The sequence below is a fragment of the Thermobia domestica genome, chromosome 8 (genome assembly GCF_964235325.1).
Source record: "Thermobia domestica chromosome 8, izTheDome1.hap1.1, whole genome shotgun sequence".
Lineage (NCBI taxonomy): Eukaryota > Metazoa > Arthropoda > Insecta > Zygentoma > Lepismatidae > Thermobia > Thermobia domestica.
This window is the reverse complement of record NC_137461.1, coordinates 78,308,820-78,325,190: the sequence shown is the minus strand read 5'-3', so window position 1 is coordinate 78,325,190 and position 16,371 is coordinate 78,308,820. Positions and strand designations below refer to the sequence as shown.

General features: G+C 37.1%; 1 protein-coding gene across 1 annotated transcript in view; it reads left to right on the top strand.

The window, feature by feature from the left end:
* Positions 1 to 3,223, top strand: part of LOC145692188 (methyl farnesoate epoxidase-like) — a 37,462-nt gene extending 34,239 nt beyond the window's left edge. Inside the window, exon 7 of the mRNA XM_081767486.1 lies at positions 3,039 to 3,223. Coding sequence (XP_081623612.1) covers positions 3,039 to 3,223 — 185 coding nt within the window. The remainder of the gene's footprint in view (positions 1 to 3,038) is intronic.
* Positions 3,224 to 16,371: the final 13,148 nt, after the last annotated feature.

Here is a 16,371-nt window from a genome sequence, read left to right as displayed (position 1 = left end):
AGTTGAGAAAAAGACTCATAAAATGCTTCGTGTGGAGTGTTGTACAGTATGGGGCGGAAACGTGGACATTACGTAAAGGTGACGAAAATCGACTGGAAGCCTTCGAAATGTGGGTGTGGAGAAGAATGAAAAGGATTAGTTGGGTAGAGCGGAAAACGAATGAGAGAGTGTTAGAAATGGTGGGTGAGAAAAGAACACTTTTAGATATTATTAGGAAGAGGAAGGTAAGCTGGTTGGGACATTGCCTAAGAAGAGATTGTATCATGAGGGACGTCCTAGAGGGTCTTAGAGGCGGGAAAGAGAGGGAGGGGGCGAAGGAGACTACAATTAATGGATGATATTAAAACAGAAACATCATACGCGAAGACGAAAAGGTTAGCGGAGGACCGTGGAGCATGGAAGCTTCTCAGCTGCGCCAAGTGACCTGCCAATAAAAGCAGAATACCTATGATGATGATGATACTTTATGCCGAAGATGTTAATAAAGATTCATATCGCTGAGATGAACAATAGCCGAGAAAAAATATAATGTAGCTCTACGTCGGTAAAAGCAATGCTGCCTGAAGTGTTCGACTATCAAGAATAGGGAACAATTTATACTGGTAAGAGGAATGTTATCTTCCATATTAAATAAATGTATTCGGCCGTAACTTTCGTAAAAAAATATATTTTAGGAAATATTTCATTAAAATAACATGCATCTCTCATTGTATTTCCGTATAGAAAAGAGCCTGCTACAGCCACTACATTTCCTACACAGATAGTTCTTAACCAATTTTATTGCATACGAAGCCTTTCTGGTTTTCGGTTTTGGCTGATTGACAAGGAACCAAAAGGAGAGCATAGAAAGATATAATAATACAAAGTATTACATATATTACAGATGACTACTTTAAACCCCGATAGTGTTCATGTTGAATGATATCTTTGAGCTTTACATCCCATGATTATGACTGTTAGGCTAAGGGAGACGAATCTAAGTGAATGATAGTAGAAGACTAGATGGAATGGGAAAGTGGGCGGAAACAGGAGTACACCGATAAAAACCTACTTGAAAGATGTTGTCTACATACTTGGCCGGAGATCGAACCAGAGAGAACGCATCAGTGATAAGTGCTCTACATCTGACCCAACGTGCCTCTGTTCAAATTCAAGTTGAGCCAAAATCATCATTCGGGGTGAGAAATAAAATGTCCAAAATGACTGAGTAGTCAGATAAGATCTATACGCATGTAAAAGTAATCGCTGTTGTTGTGGAATGTTAATGTCGAATCCTTAGATTTCGGGATCAGTAAGGTGATTATTGTCAATCAGAATGGTATAGGTTTGAGCATGAAGAAACATGTCGGCTGGCCTGGGAAGTGATAGAGTCAACGTACGCGTTGTTCTTCCTTATTTATTTATGTACTCATGTACTAATTTCATTTCTAAAAAGATATATTCTTTAAATGTATACTTCCTGTGTGAAGAAAGGGAATTTCAGCTAGCATAATTTACTAATTCTAAAAGTTGGAAATCATCATTGATGTTGTGTTGCAAGTCAATCAAGAGTAAAGAAGTTAAAAATTCATCCCCTTCTTAAATTTAAATTAAAATATAGCAAGTGGTGCCTTTTGAGGGAACTTACATCAGCATATATTTACATTTTATCAAAACCAGCTAACATAACCTTTCTTATCTTAATTTTTTGTTATAAAGTATAAACTTAACCGAAGTGACTTCCACCAAGTCAATATCACTGATTACCATGTTGGTATCGTAAACATAATTTTATTTTGATACACAATTATGTATTAGTTTTTCAAGTATTCACCACAACCCTTACTCCTTGCAGTGAAAGACAATCAAAAAGAGAGTACAATGAACTCGACTAGAAAATAAAAGACACTAGGGTTCGTAAACCAAAGAAAAAATTCGATTCTAGTGGAATAATGTAGTTTTATCAGTTCCGTTAATCATCTTCTTTGTTTAGTTGAAATGATTAATAACGTTTTAGTGAATTTACCACTCCCTTCCGTTTTGAGACTAGTTTTGGGATTTTAAGAAAAAATCTGATCTGTACAAACATAAGTATGTTTCTTGAAATTACAGTTAATTACCATTATTTGCGGTTAAAACTAATACTTCTACTACTACTACTACTACTAAAACTAATATTCCTACTCTACTCCTACTACGAGTACTAATAATAATAACTTTAATTATTATTAACTTTAATAAAAACTACCTGAGTCAGTATTGCCAGATCCAAAGTTCAAAAAGTAGCAAGGTTATGCTATAAACATAGCAGATTTGTATTATTTGCATCACAAACATAAAAGTGAATTATTTTGCAGCTGTATAGTTTTACTAATTATATATAATCACGCCCTCTCGATTTAATAGAACACCTGGAGTGGGAAATATATGAGATGCCTGAGTGGCAACAGTCAGGCGGCGGCCACAATTTCGGATTGTTGGCAGTAATATATTAGGGCAAACTACGTACTACATCAAGAGCAATAGAACTACAGAGTGGAATGAACTGAGTAGACGGTGATATAATGGACGACCTTTCTAATTTTCAAGGTTCTTAAGTACACTTTAAAACGTTTGCAGTATGATTTTGTACTGATATTTCTCACTTATTTTATTCATTTAATAACATCTTAATCTGCCGGAATTTTTTATGAAATTTGGAAGTTTTTATTGTAACTTCAATTACCCAATATGTTGATGTGGATAAGTCAGTAACAGAATAAATGTTTGATGTTCATGTTTATATAGTTCTCTACAACTATTAGACCTAGGCATTAACCTAGGTAACACGGTCAGTGATACTGCAACATCCCAAAGTCAACAAGACTAGCGTCGTCAGATCAGGTGATTAGAAAGAATTTCTAAACTTGTCTGCTAAAGTAGTTAAACATAACTCAGTTTGCTAAAAAAAAAAGTTAGGTTTTGAAGAAATGTATACCAATTAAAGAAATGGAAATTGGTGTAAAGGAATCTAGGGATGAATGCAAGTTTCTGAATAACGTTTTATATCTCATTTTCAGGACGAAGGCGATGTTTGGGTGAAGGTGTTGCAAAAATGATCCTCTTCCAATTTACAACAGCGATGTTACAGAAATTTACATTCTCTATCCCACCGAATGAAGCTCCACCATCTACAGACACCATGGATGGACTTGTAGTAAAACCAAAGCCTTTTTCTGTGGTTATTGAAGAAAATAATAAATAAAATGTTTCACTAAATTTTAAGTAATAATTATAAAGAATGTCTTAGTTAGCATAGTTACAAAAATATATAATATAAATCCATATTGTAGGCATAATGCCATTTCATGTGTCTATATGTTACTCATTGAGATAATCATAATTCATCACATCAAGTGCAATCTCCTAACTAAAGTAAGTTACGCGAAAAATTTTGTTGAGGAGTGTGTTATACGTACGTTATTGCAAATGACAACACTCGTCTATTTTTATTTCACATAGTTAAAGTATAATGTTAAAATATAAAAATCAGATGCAAACTTCCCTTCAAGTTCTCACAACACAACATGTAAGATCTTACCATTGTACCAATGTTACAAAGTACCGTGCAATGTTATAGTTTATTTGTTTTTCTTACAAGTATTCAGTTTATTTAGTCAGGAAAACCGTACCCAAAAGAAAAATAAAGATTGCATGTATTAAATAAAAGGATTTCATATTGTAGTCATATCATTTCACGTATATATATTTTAATCACGATGTTCACATATTCTCTTTAAAATTCTAGTTTTGTTTAATGTCTTACTTAGAAATGAAGAAACCAATGAGATTTGTGAAACGAAAACGACTACAAGGCATCCCTCAAATTGTTCCTGAGGCCAACTTGAAAATCACGAATGGCAACATGGGTGGAGTAATATATTTTTGATATATCTTGCACAGAAAAACATCGTAGGTAGGAAGTAAGTTTCGATATGGAAAACGGTTTTCAAAATGGCTGCAAAAAATGTCATATTTCAGATAAAATTGCATTATCCCGAGTACAAATAAGGTAGAAGTTAAATCAATAGATCAAAGATTTCAAAAAACAAATAACGTGTTAATGACAGAAAACAAAACGCTACGTTATGTAAGACAAAGTAAGACCATGGCGTACTCTGTCATACAAGATGCGCAGTATGCCTTCTTTTATCTCCGAAACCTCTCCCTAAGCGACGGCATAGGATTCCGAGCACATCATGTGTGGAGTTTAATGGAAGTGCCGTCACGTATGTTCTTCAAATGAGATTAAGCTATTTCCCTGAACTTGAAAACATAACCTATTGGATGGCAAAGTTGGGTATCTGAGAGTGAAAGGTATGCAAAGAGATGGGAGCATTTACGAACGTCATAAATTCGAATTTACGATGATACTACGCGGCAAAGTGGCTTAAAACTCAGTATCTGAAAATACGTCTATTACGTGTCTTTGTATCATCAACAGCAGTCGATACTATGGACATTACTCGCCTTTAGCCAAACCATATAGGAAATAAGTGAAGTAGAATTAAGCCAGATAGTCTTGCAGACCAGTGAAAGCTATCTCTACGCCGAATAATGTATCAAAATCATGTATGCAGCGTGAGTTATATGTGGGAGCACCGTCAGATGGAACCACATACACATATGTTCGCCGAGATTAATGTTTTTGATAACGGTGGAAACATATGAGTGACAAATGTTCCATATATATTATCAGCAATATTTCCACCAAAGAAAAGTGGCCTAATAGCATGATGGCTCAGGATAGTGGACCACATATTGAGAGAAAATAATTGCTCACGTAATAGTGTTCGCTGTTTAGAGGATCATATCTACCCCAATTATGAATATTATGACTTCCGATCGAGTGTTGAATCAATCGATCATTAACAGCTGTGACGTACCAGACGTCAGAACAGCTGCTTTTTGGAATTCCTTCCTGTTCCTCATCCTGGGTGCTTCTCCACGCCATTTCTTCGAGCACTGCAGTCCAGACTGATCTAGCCAAGGGTCTTCAGTGCTACGGATCTGGTAGGAGTCTTACTCTACCTTGAGTACTATCCAAACGGGTACTCTCACCTGCATCATTCATATATTCATTTCTCATTAAAACATCTGACACAGCTTCTTTCTTTATCCCGCGCTCTTGCCCATCGGCTGGTATAACACTATGGCGGACTCTGGCAAGGCAATCGTATCAAAGACTAACGGCAAGCATTCTAATCTCCCGCACGTCCTAGCCGGACCATCTGTTCGTGTCACCAACGCACAACCACGGACGGACTCTAGCGCTACAAATAGACGACAGCGGAAAAGCTCACAAGCATCCACATACTCTGTTATCTCGACCAGCTCAGTTAGATCTAGGTCTCCTCAGGAGAAACAGAGCTATGCCGCCCGCCTCACTACTTCACCTCCACCAAAAAAGCAGCACTTGCATTCTGATTCAGACTCCGATACAGATGAAATGATCATCGCAGATCCAGTAAATGAAGAATCTCACACTGTTCCAACATCGATTTATAGTATGCTCCTAACTAATTTCGATACTAAGTTTTCTAACTCTAAATTTGTTGCGCTTCAATTACGAAAATACCTACCACGTGCAGCTATCTCGGAAATAGTTCATACTCGCAATGGCATTATTCTAAAACTACAGATTCATCTCTATTTTCAACTATCAGAAATAAGGTCCCTATAGACACATTCGGAAAGAATGCTCAATTAACTTCATTACAGGACACCCGTCGTAAACAGGCACCTCCTCCTAGGCGTACGCCCTTGCTCTCAGTGGTCATCCGGGGAGTAGATCCTTCATACACTGATGATGGGGTCCAAGAGGAATTGAAATACGAAGGGCATATGATCACAAAGACCATTAGAATCAAGAACGATCGAGGCCCTACCTATATGGTTCGGGTATTGACTTCACACCAAGAGACGATTGATGACCTGCTTGCTAACGGAGCTGTTATATATCAGCACAAGCACAGGGTGGAACCATCACGTTCCTCACCACCATTGCCAGTACGTTGCGAGAAATGTCAAGAGTATAATACGCATCCTACTGCTGAATGTCGAAACAAACAAAAATGTGGTTATTGCTCTGGCCCGCACTCCACACGTGCTTGTACGAATCTCAGCTCCCCTCCGAAATGCCCCACTTGTCAAGAGCAACATCCTGCATATAGTTGTAAAGGCAAACCTGAACCACAAAAGGATCACCCTGAGCTTGTAGTTCCACTACGTACTCCTGAGCAACCTATCACTAATCACCATCCATCAGACGCACCAATCACTCTCAATCAACTACTGACGTTCTTTACTTTGGCAGTGCAAAACATTCAACCCTTTCAACGACGGCACATACTTCAACAGATCATTCAAGCTGCCAAATCTACATTCAATATCAATTTTACTGCCATCTATTCTGGAAACACAGTCCATTTTCAAACTTCCATACCTGACTTCCAATCATGGCTCTGGTGTTCTTATATCTTAACATCCGTTCTCTTCGAAAAAACAAAGTGCTCTTCGAAACGTTGCTCAGGGAAGAACATGCCAATGCTTTTCTGCTAAACGAAACATTTCTACTACCCGCTATAAAATGTCACATACCAGGATATTCCTTGTTTCGCGATGACTCCAATTTACCAGCTCAATGTGCCCATGGTGGTACTGCCATAGGTTTCCTTCATATGATTCCTCACCGACGCCACATCTACAATGCTCCTCAACTTCCAGAGTACGTTATCATATCACTGTATTTTCGAAACATCACAATCACTGTAGCAACAATATACATCCGACCTGGTCACCCATTACCCACTGCATTTGTTCAATTCATTTCCCACAACTTCAACTATTATATCATTATGGCACACTTTAATATGCATAGTCGAACCGAGCAGGACAGAACTAACTTCAGAAATTTCCTCACTACTCATACCACAGGTATTATTCACGATCATCCCAAACCGACTCGCCCCATATCAAATACAACGCCAGACATAGTCATCACGGCAGCAAATCTTACCACACGCAGCCTCATAGAAGTTTTAGATCCACTTGGCAGGGACCATGTTCCAATTAAACTCTCTATCAACACTCACAGCTCAAATCCAACTCAAACAAAACCTAATCTTTCCACAAGCCTTCGCTTCGATAAAGCTAACTGGGACAGATACAGGAGTCATCTTACCACCTCCATCGCTCATACTACAGCGCCCTCAACAGAAGACGATATGTACGCTGCCATACACACGATCACATCTTCCATCCAGAAAGCCAGTTCTTTGTCTATACCTACCAGTACAACTCGACCATATCAACCTAATTTACCACCTCATTACCTCACAATATATGGGCGAATGTTCGTTGAGTGAAGACGCACGTGCAAGCAGCTCCCGTGTGCACCGAAGCGTGAAATGGGTGTCTCGCTAAGTTTCTGGCGGGCCTCAATTGGTCTGTTCAATAATAGATACTGCGGAAAAGATCCTTCTTATGCAGAACGTACAGATCAAATCAAAACGACCAAAACTTACTATGTCTATGGTGTGGTGATTCTTCTAGTGCTTGTGATTGGTGGTGTTGAAAGAAATCCAGGTCCTGACTCCAGGTCTCAGAAAAACGATATTGCGGAAATTAAAGAAATTTTGCGTGGCTTGCATGATTCTCATAAATCGCTTGAGAAAGAAATACGTGAAGTGAAAGAATCTGTTTCTAAAGTGATTGAAAGGCTTGAAAGGTTCGAGAACAACATTGACAAATTATCGAGTGAAATAAATCAATTGCAGGCCTATTCAAGTCATTTGGAAGAAAGAATCGAAGATTTGGAAAATAGATCTCGAAGAGTGAACTTAGTGTTCTATGGCGTCGAGGAAAGTGCAAGTGAATCGTGGGACGAAACAGAAAACAAAGTGCGGAATGTGATTAAAGATATATTAAAAATCGATTTGGCGGATGATGATATTCAAAGAAGTCACCGTGTAGGAAGAAAAGTCAGTGGTCAAAGTCGTCCTATAGTGTGCAAGTTCTTGCGAGATAAAACGAAGGAAGCAATTCTTAAATCTAGGAATAAATTAAGGGGCACCAAAATTTATATTAGTGAGGATTTCTCTTTTAAAGTTAGACAAGAACGCAAAGCCCTTCAAACGTATGTTAAGGAAGCTAGACAACGAGGGTGTTATGCTTATTTGCAATTCCGGTATGCGTGCATCGATGGGAAGAAGTTTTCACTACAGGAAATGACAAATAGCGATAAAAATCTTTCCAACGTGCCAAACAATCCTTCTGCCGCCGAAGAGCCTGAGGCAGGTCTGGACGAAGATGTCAGTGTACAGAGAAGTTCTCCCCCCTTCACTACCCCAGGGAGTAGCCGTACCAAGCTAATCCCATTGAAGCGGAACTCGAATTTCAATCGGTGAGAAACAGGTTTACAGGAACTGCAACTAGTAAGTACAACACAGTTTTCTGCTAATGAAAATAAAAATAGATTTCTCGTGTCAAACAATGTGAACTTGTCAAGCGCCGTGAAAAGTTCAAGGTCAGACTCAACTATGAAAACTGATGTATTAAATAGTGATATAACAGTACCATATAACCAGCATCGCACTATTAAACTTTCAGTGTATTACCAGAATGTTTGTGGTCTCAGAGGTTCAAAAACTCAAGAGTTCTTTACAAGTATTGTATCGAATACATACGATATAGTAATCATTAGTGAAAGTTCCCTAACTGCTAGTTACTCAGACTCTGAAATATTTGATGATCGATATTGTGCTTTCCGTCAGGACAGAAATTTTGAGCTAGTTAATAAGAGTAAAGGGGGTGGAGTAATAATAGCTATTCTTAAAAAATATAATGTGTACTATGTAAGTTCCTGCGATTCAAATCTAGAGTGTGTTCTAGTTAAATTAGTATTACATTCTTTAGATGTATTTGTCTGTGCCATTTATATTCCACCGGATTCAAATTTAAAAATTTACGAAGAGTTTTATCAATTTATCGAGAGTAACTGTCCACCAGGAAGCACAATTCTCTGCATCGGAGATTTTAATATTGCAGAAATTACAAATTCTTGTTTTGATCTTATGTCCTCAACAACCAAATGTAAAGATGTGTATAACTTTATGTCCTTATACAATTTATCATCATTCAACGACATACAAAACACAAATGGCCGCACATTAGACCTAGTACTTTCTAATATCAAAGATGTAGTTGTTTCCAAAGAGTATCCACTTGTTCGAGAGGATACACATCACCCAGCAATTCTAGTGTCTTTAACGCTTAATCATATTACTAAATTAAAGCAAGTTCCTAAAGTAACTGGTTTCAACTTTAAAAGGGCTGATTTCACAAAATGATATATAGAATTATCAAACTTATCTTGGGATTGCCTTTCTCAAAACGATGATGTTAATTGTGCTGTTTCAAAATTCTACGAAATGATTTATAACGTATTCAGCCGATGCGTCCCTGCTAAAAAGCACGTCAATGCCAGTTATCCGTGCTGGTTTACCTATGATATAATCAAAAAAAATAATATCGCATACCATCGGGAACAGTTCCTGGAACTACGAAAAGAAATTAAATCAGAAATTTCGAGAGCGTACAAGGCATTTATTTCACATTCTGAATTTACTGTAGAAAAAGACCCACGGCAGTTCTGGTATTTTATTAAAAGTAAAACCAAGCATCTTTCGTCAGATTCTCTAACATATAATGGTAACGAGTTAAAACATAACAAAGAAATTTCTCAGGCATTCGCGCATTATTTTCAGTCAGTATATAGTAGTGTACCCGCTAAATACGACACATATTATCTAATAACAAATAATTCTGAATGTAGTATATTAGACACCTTTCATATAAAGGAAATAGAATTAGAAGAAACTGAGCAGGCTATTAAAGCGCTGAAACCCAAAACATCTTGTAGTATAGATGACATTCCACCGTATGTGGTGAAGGGCTGTTTAGATATATTCAAGCACCCACTCCACATTATCTTTAATATGTCCATTAAAACCAATATATTTCCGAATAAATGGAAAGAAGGTCTCATTTGCCCTATTCCTAAATCTGGAAACAGGAATGAGATAGAGAACTTCAGACCCGTAGCCATCCTATCTCCCTTTGCAAAAGTTCTTGAAACCATATTATACAACAGAATTTTAAACCATGTAAAGCCTGTCATATCTAAACATCAACACGGATTTTTAAGGAATAAATCCACAACAACCAATCTAGCAATAATAACGGATTGCATAGCAAGAGAGTTAGACAAAGGCGGTCAAGTGGACGTCATTTATACGGATTTCAGTAAGGCTTTCGACAGAGTTGACCATGATGTGCTACTACAGAAATTGGTATCTTTCAATTTTTCTAAACGAGCAATAGAGTACTTCGCTTCCTACTTGTGCAATCGAGAGCAAGCTGTCTCTTACAAGGGATATATTACCACGAAATTTACCACATTATCAGGTGTTCCTCAAGGATCCCATTTAGGTCCGCTATTATTTCTTCTTGTAATTAATGATATTTCAACCTATGTTAAAAACTCTCACTTTCTGTTGTTTGCCGATGATCTCAAATTATATTCTAAAATAAGCACAATAGATGACTGCACACAACTCGAGCAGGATTTACAGGGTGTTGGGCAATGGTGTGCCAAAAACAAACTTTCATTGAATATCTCTAAATGCAAGTCTTTATCGTTCTCAAGGAAAGAAAATCCCATCAATCATCTGTATATAATTAATGGCATATCTCTGTGTAAACCAAATTCAGTTAAAGATTTAGGAGTAATTTTTGATTCAAAATTGACCTTCTCTCATCACATTGATGCAATCTCCAACGCTGCATTCAGAAACCTCGGTTTTATCTATAGAATGGGTAAAGAGTTTAGAAACGAGTCAACATTCATTAAACTTTATAATTTGTACGTAAGGTCCCGATTAGAATATGCGTGCGTTATTTGGACACCGAATGTAAATAAATACTTACAAGCGATAGAAAACATACAATTTAAATTTCTAAAAATGCTTACGTACAAGAAAACAGCTTTCTATCCCAAACAGATTCCCTACGTGGACTTAGTAAGGAGTTTGAATTTCCTAACGTTGACGAATCGACGAAAGATGTTTGATTTACTATTTTTATATAAAGTATTAAATAATAAACTTGACTGTCCAGAGCTACTCACGAAAATATATCTGAGCGTTCCAACAGGCAGAACAAGACCAGGGAATACTGGTATATTTTTCTGTGAAAGGGCACGAACAAATATTCTCAGTAAATCTCCGCTGTGGAGAATGTGTGACTCCTACAATGAATTAAGTCATAAAACTGATGTATTAGATATATTCAGTATGTCAGAGTATGTATTTAGAAACAAGATTACCCAGTACCTGACACTCGAAGTGCATTGATTAATTGTACGGGTAAAAGTATATATGTATATGTTTGTATTATACGACACTATAATTAGGCATTAAGCCTGTTGTGTTGTTTTCTAAATAAATAAATAAATAAATAAATAAATAAATAAATAAATAAATAAACAATGATCACACGATCACGTCAGTTTTATCGTGAGTATACTCTCACCCCAATCCGGAATCATTGCGTCATCACAAACAGTTACAGCGCACAGTACGTAACTACATACGTGCTTATAAACTTCGATGTTGGGTAAAAGCTTGCAAAAAACTCTCAGACACTAATCATCCTTCCAAGTACTGGAAAAGATTCAATGCGCTGTGTGGCAAATACACTAGGACCCCATATCCTCTGTTAATACAAAACTCACCTGCACAAGAGGATGTAGAAAAAGCAAACGCATTTGCAGACAATCTTCAACGCATATTCACAGCACAACCTCCTGAGCATGCATCTCATCCCGTTGAAAAGTCAATCTCGCTGCTTACCAGTTACAACCCAGCATAATTCATTCTCTTCCACCTCATACACCATTAGCTTCTCCTATTACTGTTGACGATATGAGAACTGTAGTCACCCGGAAACGTAATTCGGCACCTGGCTTTGATAACATCACTTATCGACATATCAAGGAAAGTCCTCTCTCTTTATTAACCCTTCTAGCAACGATTTACACTTTTATTCTTCGCACTGGGTATTACCCAACCACCTGGAAAATGTCGAAAACCCTGATGTTTCCAAAGCCAAACAAGCCATTGGACGATGTTTCTTCATATCGTTCCATTTAGATTACATCCACATTCAGTAAAATCCTGGAACGAATCTTGGTCAAACGCCTTCATCAATATCTCGCAGAACACCACATACTTCGTAATTATCAAGCAGGATTTCGACCTGCTTTCTCCATCAATGATCAACTGCTTCGTCTTTCTAGTCTGATCACTAACCATTATAATTCTGTCAAACCCTCTTGTCTCGTTTTGTTCGATTTAGAAAAAGCATTTGACAAGGTCTGGCATTTGGGTCTCATTTACAAACTGATTTGCCTTACTATTCCTATCCAATATATTCGAATCATTTACAATTTTCTGACTGGCCGACTTGCATATGTTTCTATCAACAATAAGTTATCTCATCCCATTTATCTCCTCTCTGGTGTTCCACAAGGATCGGCATTGTCTCCACTTCTATACCTTCTGTTTGTCACCGATATGCCTCCACTACCGGACAAAGTGCGCATATTTCAATACGCTGACGATACTGCCTTCCTTGCACTGGGTAATACCATGCAACAAATTAATACGCTTTTGCAGACAGCTATAGATAATTTCTTTCTCTGGTGCACGAAGTGGCATCTTCACATTAATGCTTTAAAAACACATGCTGTCGTATTCCTACCACCCAAAAAGTCAACTAGAATTCGCCGCAACCCGAATAGATTATCCATTCAAGTCGACCAGGTTCCCATACAAGCCAGTAAGACAGCAACATATCTAGCTGTAACATTTGATCGACATCTAACCTGGAAGCAGCAACCGGCATCAATCACTTGTAAAGCATACAATCGTTTAAATTTACTGAAACGTTTAACTGGCACTACTTGGGGTTTAAAACCAGCCACTGTTCTCACTACTTATAAGGCATTTCTTCGCCCAACTCTCACACACGGCCACATAGCCTGGGTATCTGCCCCAACCAGCTTTTACCACAAACTTACCACAATACTTGAACGTCATGCCTTCCGAATTGCACATAGAATCAAATTATCCAGCCCTACCCAACATCTTTACAGTCTTATCACATTCCCTACATTACAGTACCATATCGAAAAACTCAGACTTACTTATCTTACTAACCGTTATCACGATCATCATCCTCTTCCTATGGATACCATGCACCATTTAGCAGTTCATCCCACGCCCTCTCGATATATGCACACGCCCTTGTCATTATTATTTACCCTGTATTGTTACACACTGCCACCGAATCATCCAGACTTACATCTCCTCGATGATTTTCATACTCATTTTCATCATCCGTTCATTACTCTATCTACTGCACAGTGATTCTCCTCATCACTAACATGGGCTCCCCCCTGTCCCCATCATAGCCTAGAGTTGCCCCTAGGCAAGAAGATACTTTCATGTGTCCAATTAACATTTCCTATCTGTTGTGGTGTGTTTTGCACCTCATCTCATCTCTCACAACCATCATCATACAAATCGATACTACTTTGGCCTAGTGTTTAAATTATTTCCATCTGCATCTGATTAAACTTTCATTATATTTTTAACCATCGCTTCTTGATTTATCATCCTTCTTTATATGAGTCTTATATTTTCTCCTCATACTATGTATATTATGGGTTATATATATTATATGATATCCTTATATTATTTTGTATGTCTCCCAACCCAAATGTTAAGGCTGCAAAAGCCTTAAGTCCTGTGTTTATTTATAGATTTTATTAAATAAAGATAAATTGATATCTACCTTCCCATAGACCATCCTTTATACATCCAGTATCCCATTCTCCATAAAATTCCATTCCGTAAAAGAGGGCGTAACCCTCTAACAGGGTGCTAGCCATCGGCTAGCTTGTAAAAAAATGAATATTATGTCGGTTTACGTATCATGTATTTGTAAATGTATATTCATTGCTAAACAATATGGTTGATCCAAGGTTCATTTCTCTGCAAGCCATACCTTCCAAACATATACAAAATTGCACTCTAACATGGAAATCATTTATGAGAGTTCTTGGTGTAGTATAAAGTAGTATCTATACAACTTGTACTGGTGTTAAGTACGTACTAAAAGTCTTTGACTAAGTCTACTGCAATAAGCCAGATTTTCCATACTTACATTTACTTCTGCCAAAATTGTTGTTGCATGTTATGCATTGATTGCACATTCTCCACGTAACGACACAAAACTAGACTTTGGACGATAATGCCATGTTGCCTTAAACGTCTCTTCAATTGCGGACTATTTTACAAATGTGTTGCAGGCGTTGTTCGTAATATGTTTTACTCATATGTGCTGTTTCTCGAGCTTTTCGTCAACACTCGCATAACACTATGAAAACATCGACTAAAGATCAAAACCAGCTCTTGTTCTGTTAGTATGTTCCTCACACTTATACTGATAGTACACACGTGACTGCTTTGCAGTATCGAAGTCATTGTATTTCTTGTTTATTACGTACAAATGTCTTGACTCCAGTACGCATTTAAATCCCGTGGTTCTCGCAATGGCGTTTAGTTCTACCACATGCAGTGTATTCAACAATGTACATATATCACTTCACTTGGTACATCCTCACAGTAATCTGTACTTCATGTTCGTACAACTCTCACAAGAAGCTGGGCAACATGACAGTCGAAATGACATTGTCGTTCAAAATCATCCCACGACGGCAAAGCTCTCATAGCAGTGCTGCATTTACTACATCTTAGTATGAAAATCACGACTTTTCACAACTATTCAACTTAAATTTTATCCATCATGGCGAAATTAAATGGCGATAAAGACTAATCACAGGCTATGACTACCAATATACCGAAAAATTTTATTAGAAGTCTTTCCTTATCACATTTTAGAGTAAAAGTAGAATTTAAAATTTCCTGCTCTGTATGGTGGAGTCTTTTTTGAAGAAGGTAACCAATATTGCATTTGAGACTATGATTGTGATTGTTGAATCAATATTGAACCATCCTTAAACCTGTCATATATCCCTTGAACTCCAAAGCTGCCGTTCTCTTGCTATAAATCAAGCATGCGTATCCGAAAGAATACGGAGGTTCGGCGTCCATTTTGGAAATGGTTCTCAATATATCATGTTGCTATTTTACATTTTCAAGTTGACCACAAAGACCACTTGAAAATGCTCCAAGAATAGCTTTACTTTTACAGATTTCTTTAAAAAGTTAATCTCTTCGCTCTTGGAAAATTACTTCTTGTCACTTTATGTACTTAAATCATATTTGACGTGAAATTAGCTTCTAACATTCAATTTGAATCATCCTGTAAGTGTATCGACGTTTTAATAATGATAAAAATCTATGAACATTAATTGTTAGTGATTACGTATAATTACTATTCTAAAATATATAAAATTTAATCACTTTGCTAATCGTCTTTCCATCAAACAAATTTCCACTAAAGATTATTCAGTAAATGTGTATGCGATACGGTACGATAAATTTAACATTATTATTAGCTTTAGCAAAAGTACCCAAGGATAACACATATACCAACTGAGATTAAAAAGTGTTACGTCTGAATCATCGTATGTAACTTTCGAGGAAAACGAAAAATATTATGTTTGTTTAAAACCAAAACTAGATATTGTACGATTACCGTGCAGTAAATGAAGATTGGACCAATACTGAACTATTCACCATGAAGCTACTACAAGTGGAATTGATATGGTTTTCAGTGGAATCAGTAGATGGGACCTAACAACAGAGCAGATGACCTAGTTCCTGTTTTAATATGGATTGATAATATTACTAAAGAGACACACAACAAAATAAGGTTAACTAAATATACTTCCATATTAAGATGAACTCCTAAATTTCTAGTTTTTGTTTACCTGCCTATATTATTTTGTCCATTGATCGAGAGAACAGAGCAAGTTGGAAAATATGAGACAAATTCCACTGCTGAGAGTGAAATGTGGGTTTTATCCCAGGTATGATATATCCACTGATGATTGAATCTGGAACATGCACATGGAAAGCATTAGCGCAAGAAAATTAGCTATGAAAAGGTACACCATACGATAATTCTAACTCAAAAATGCAGGCAAAGAATAAAAAGCGGAAACGACAGACGATACGATAATAATACTTTCACAATTTCAATTTCTCACTATTTGCTTCTAGACTTTCGAGACGAGACTGAGATTTGGTTCTTGAGACCAAG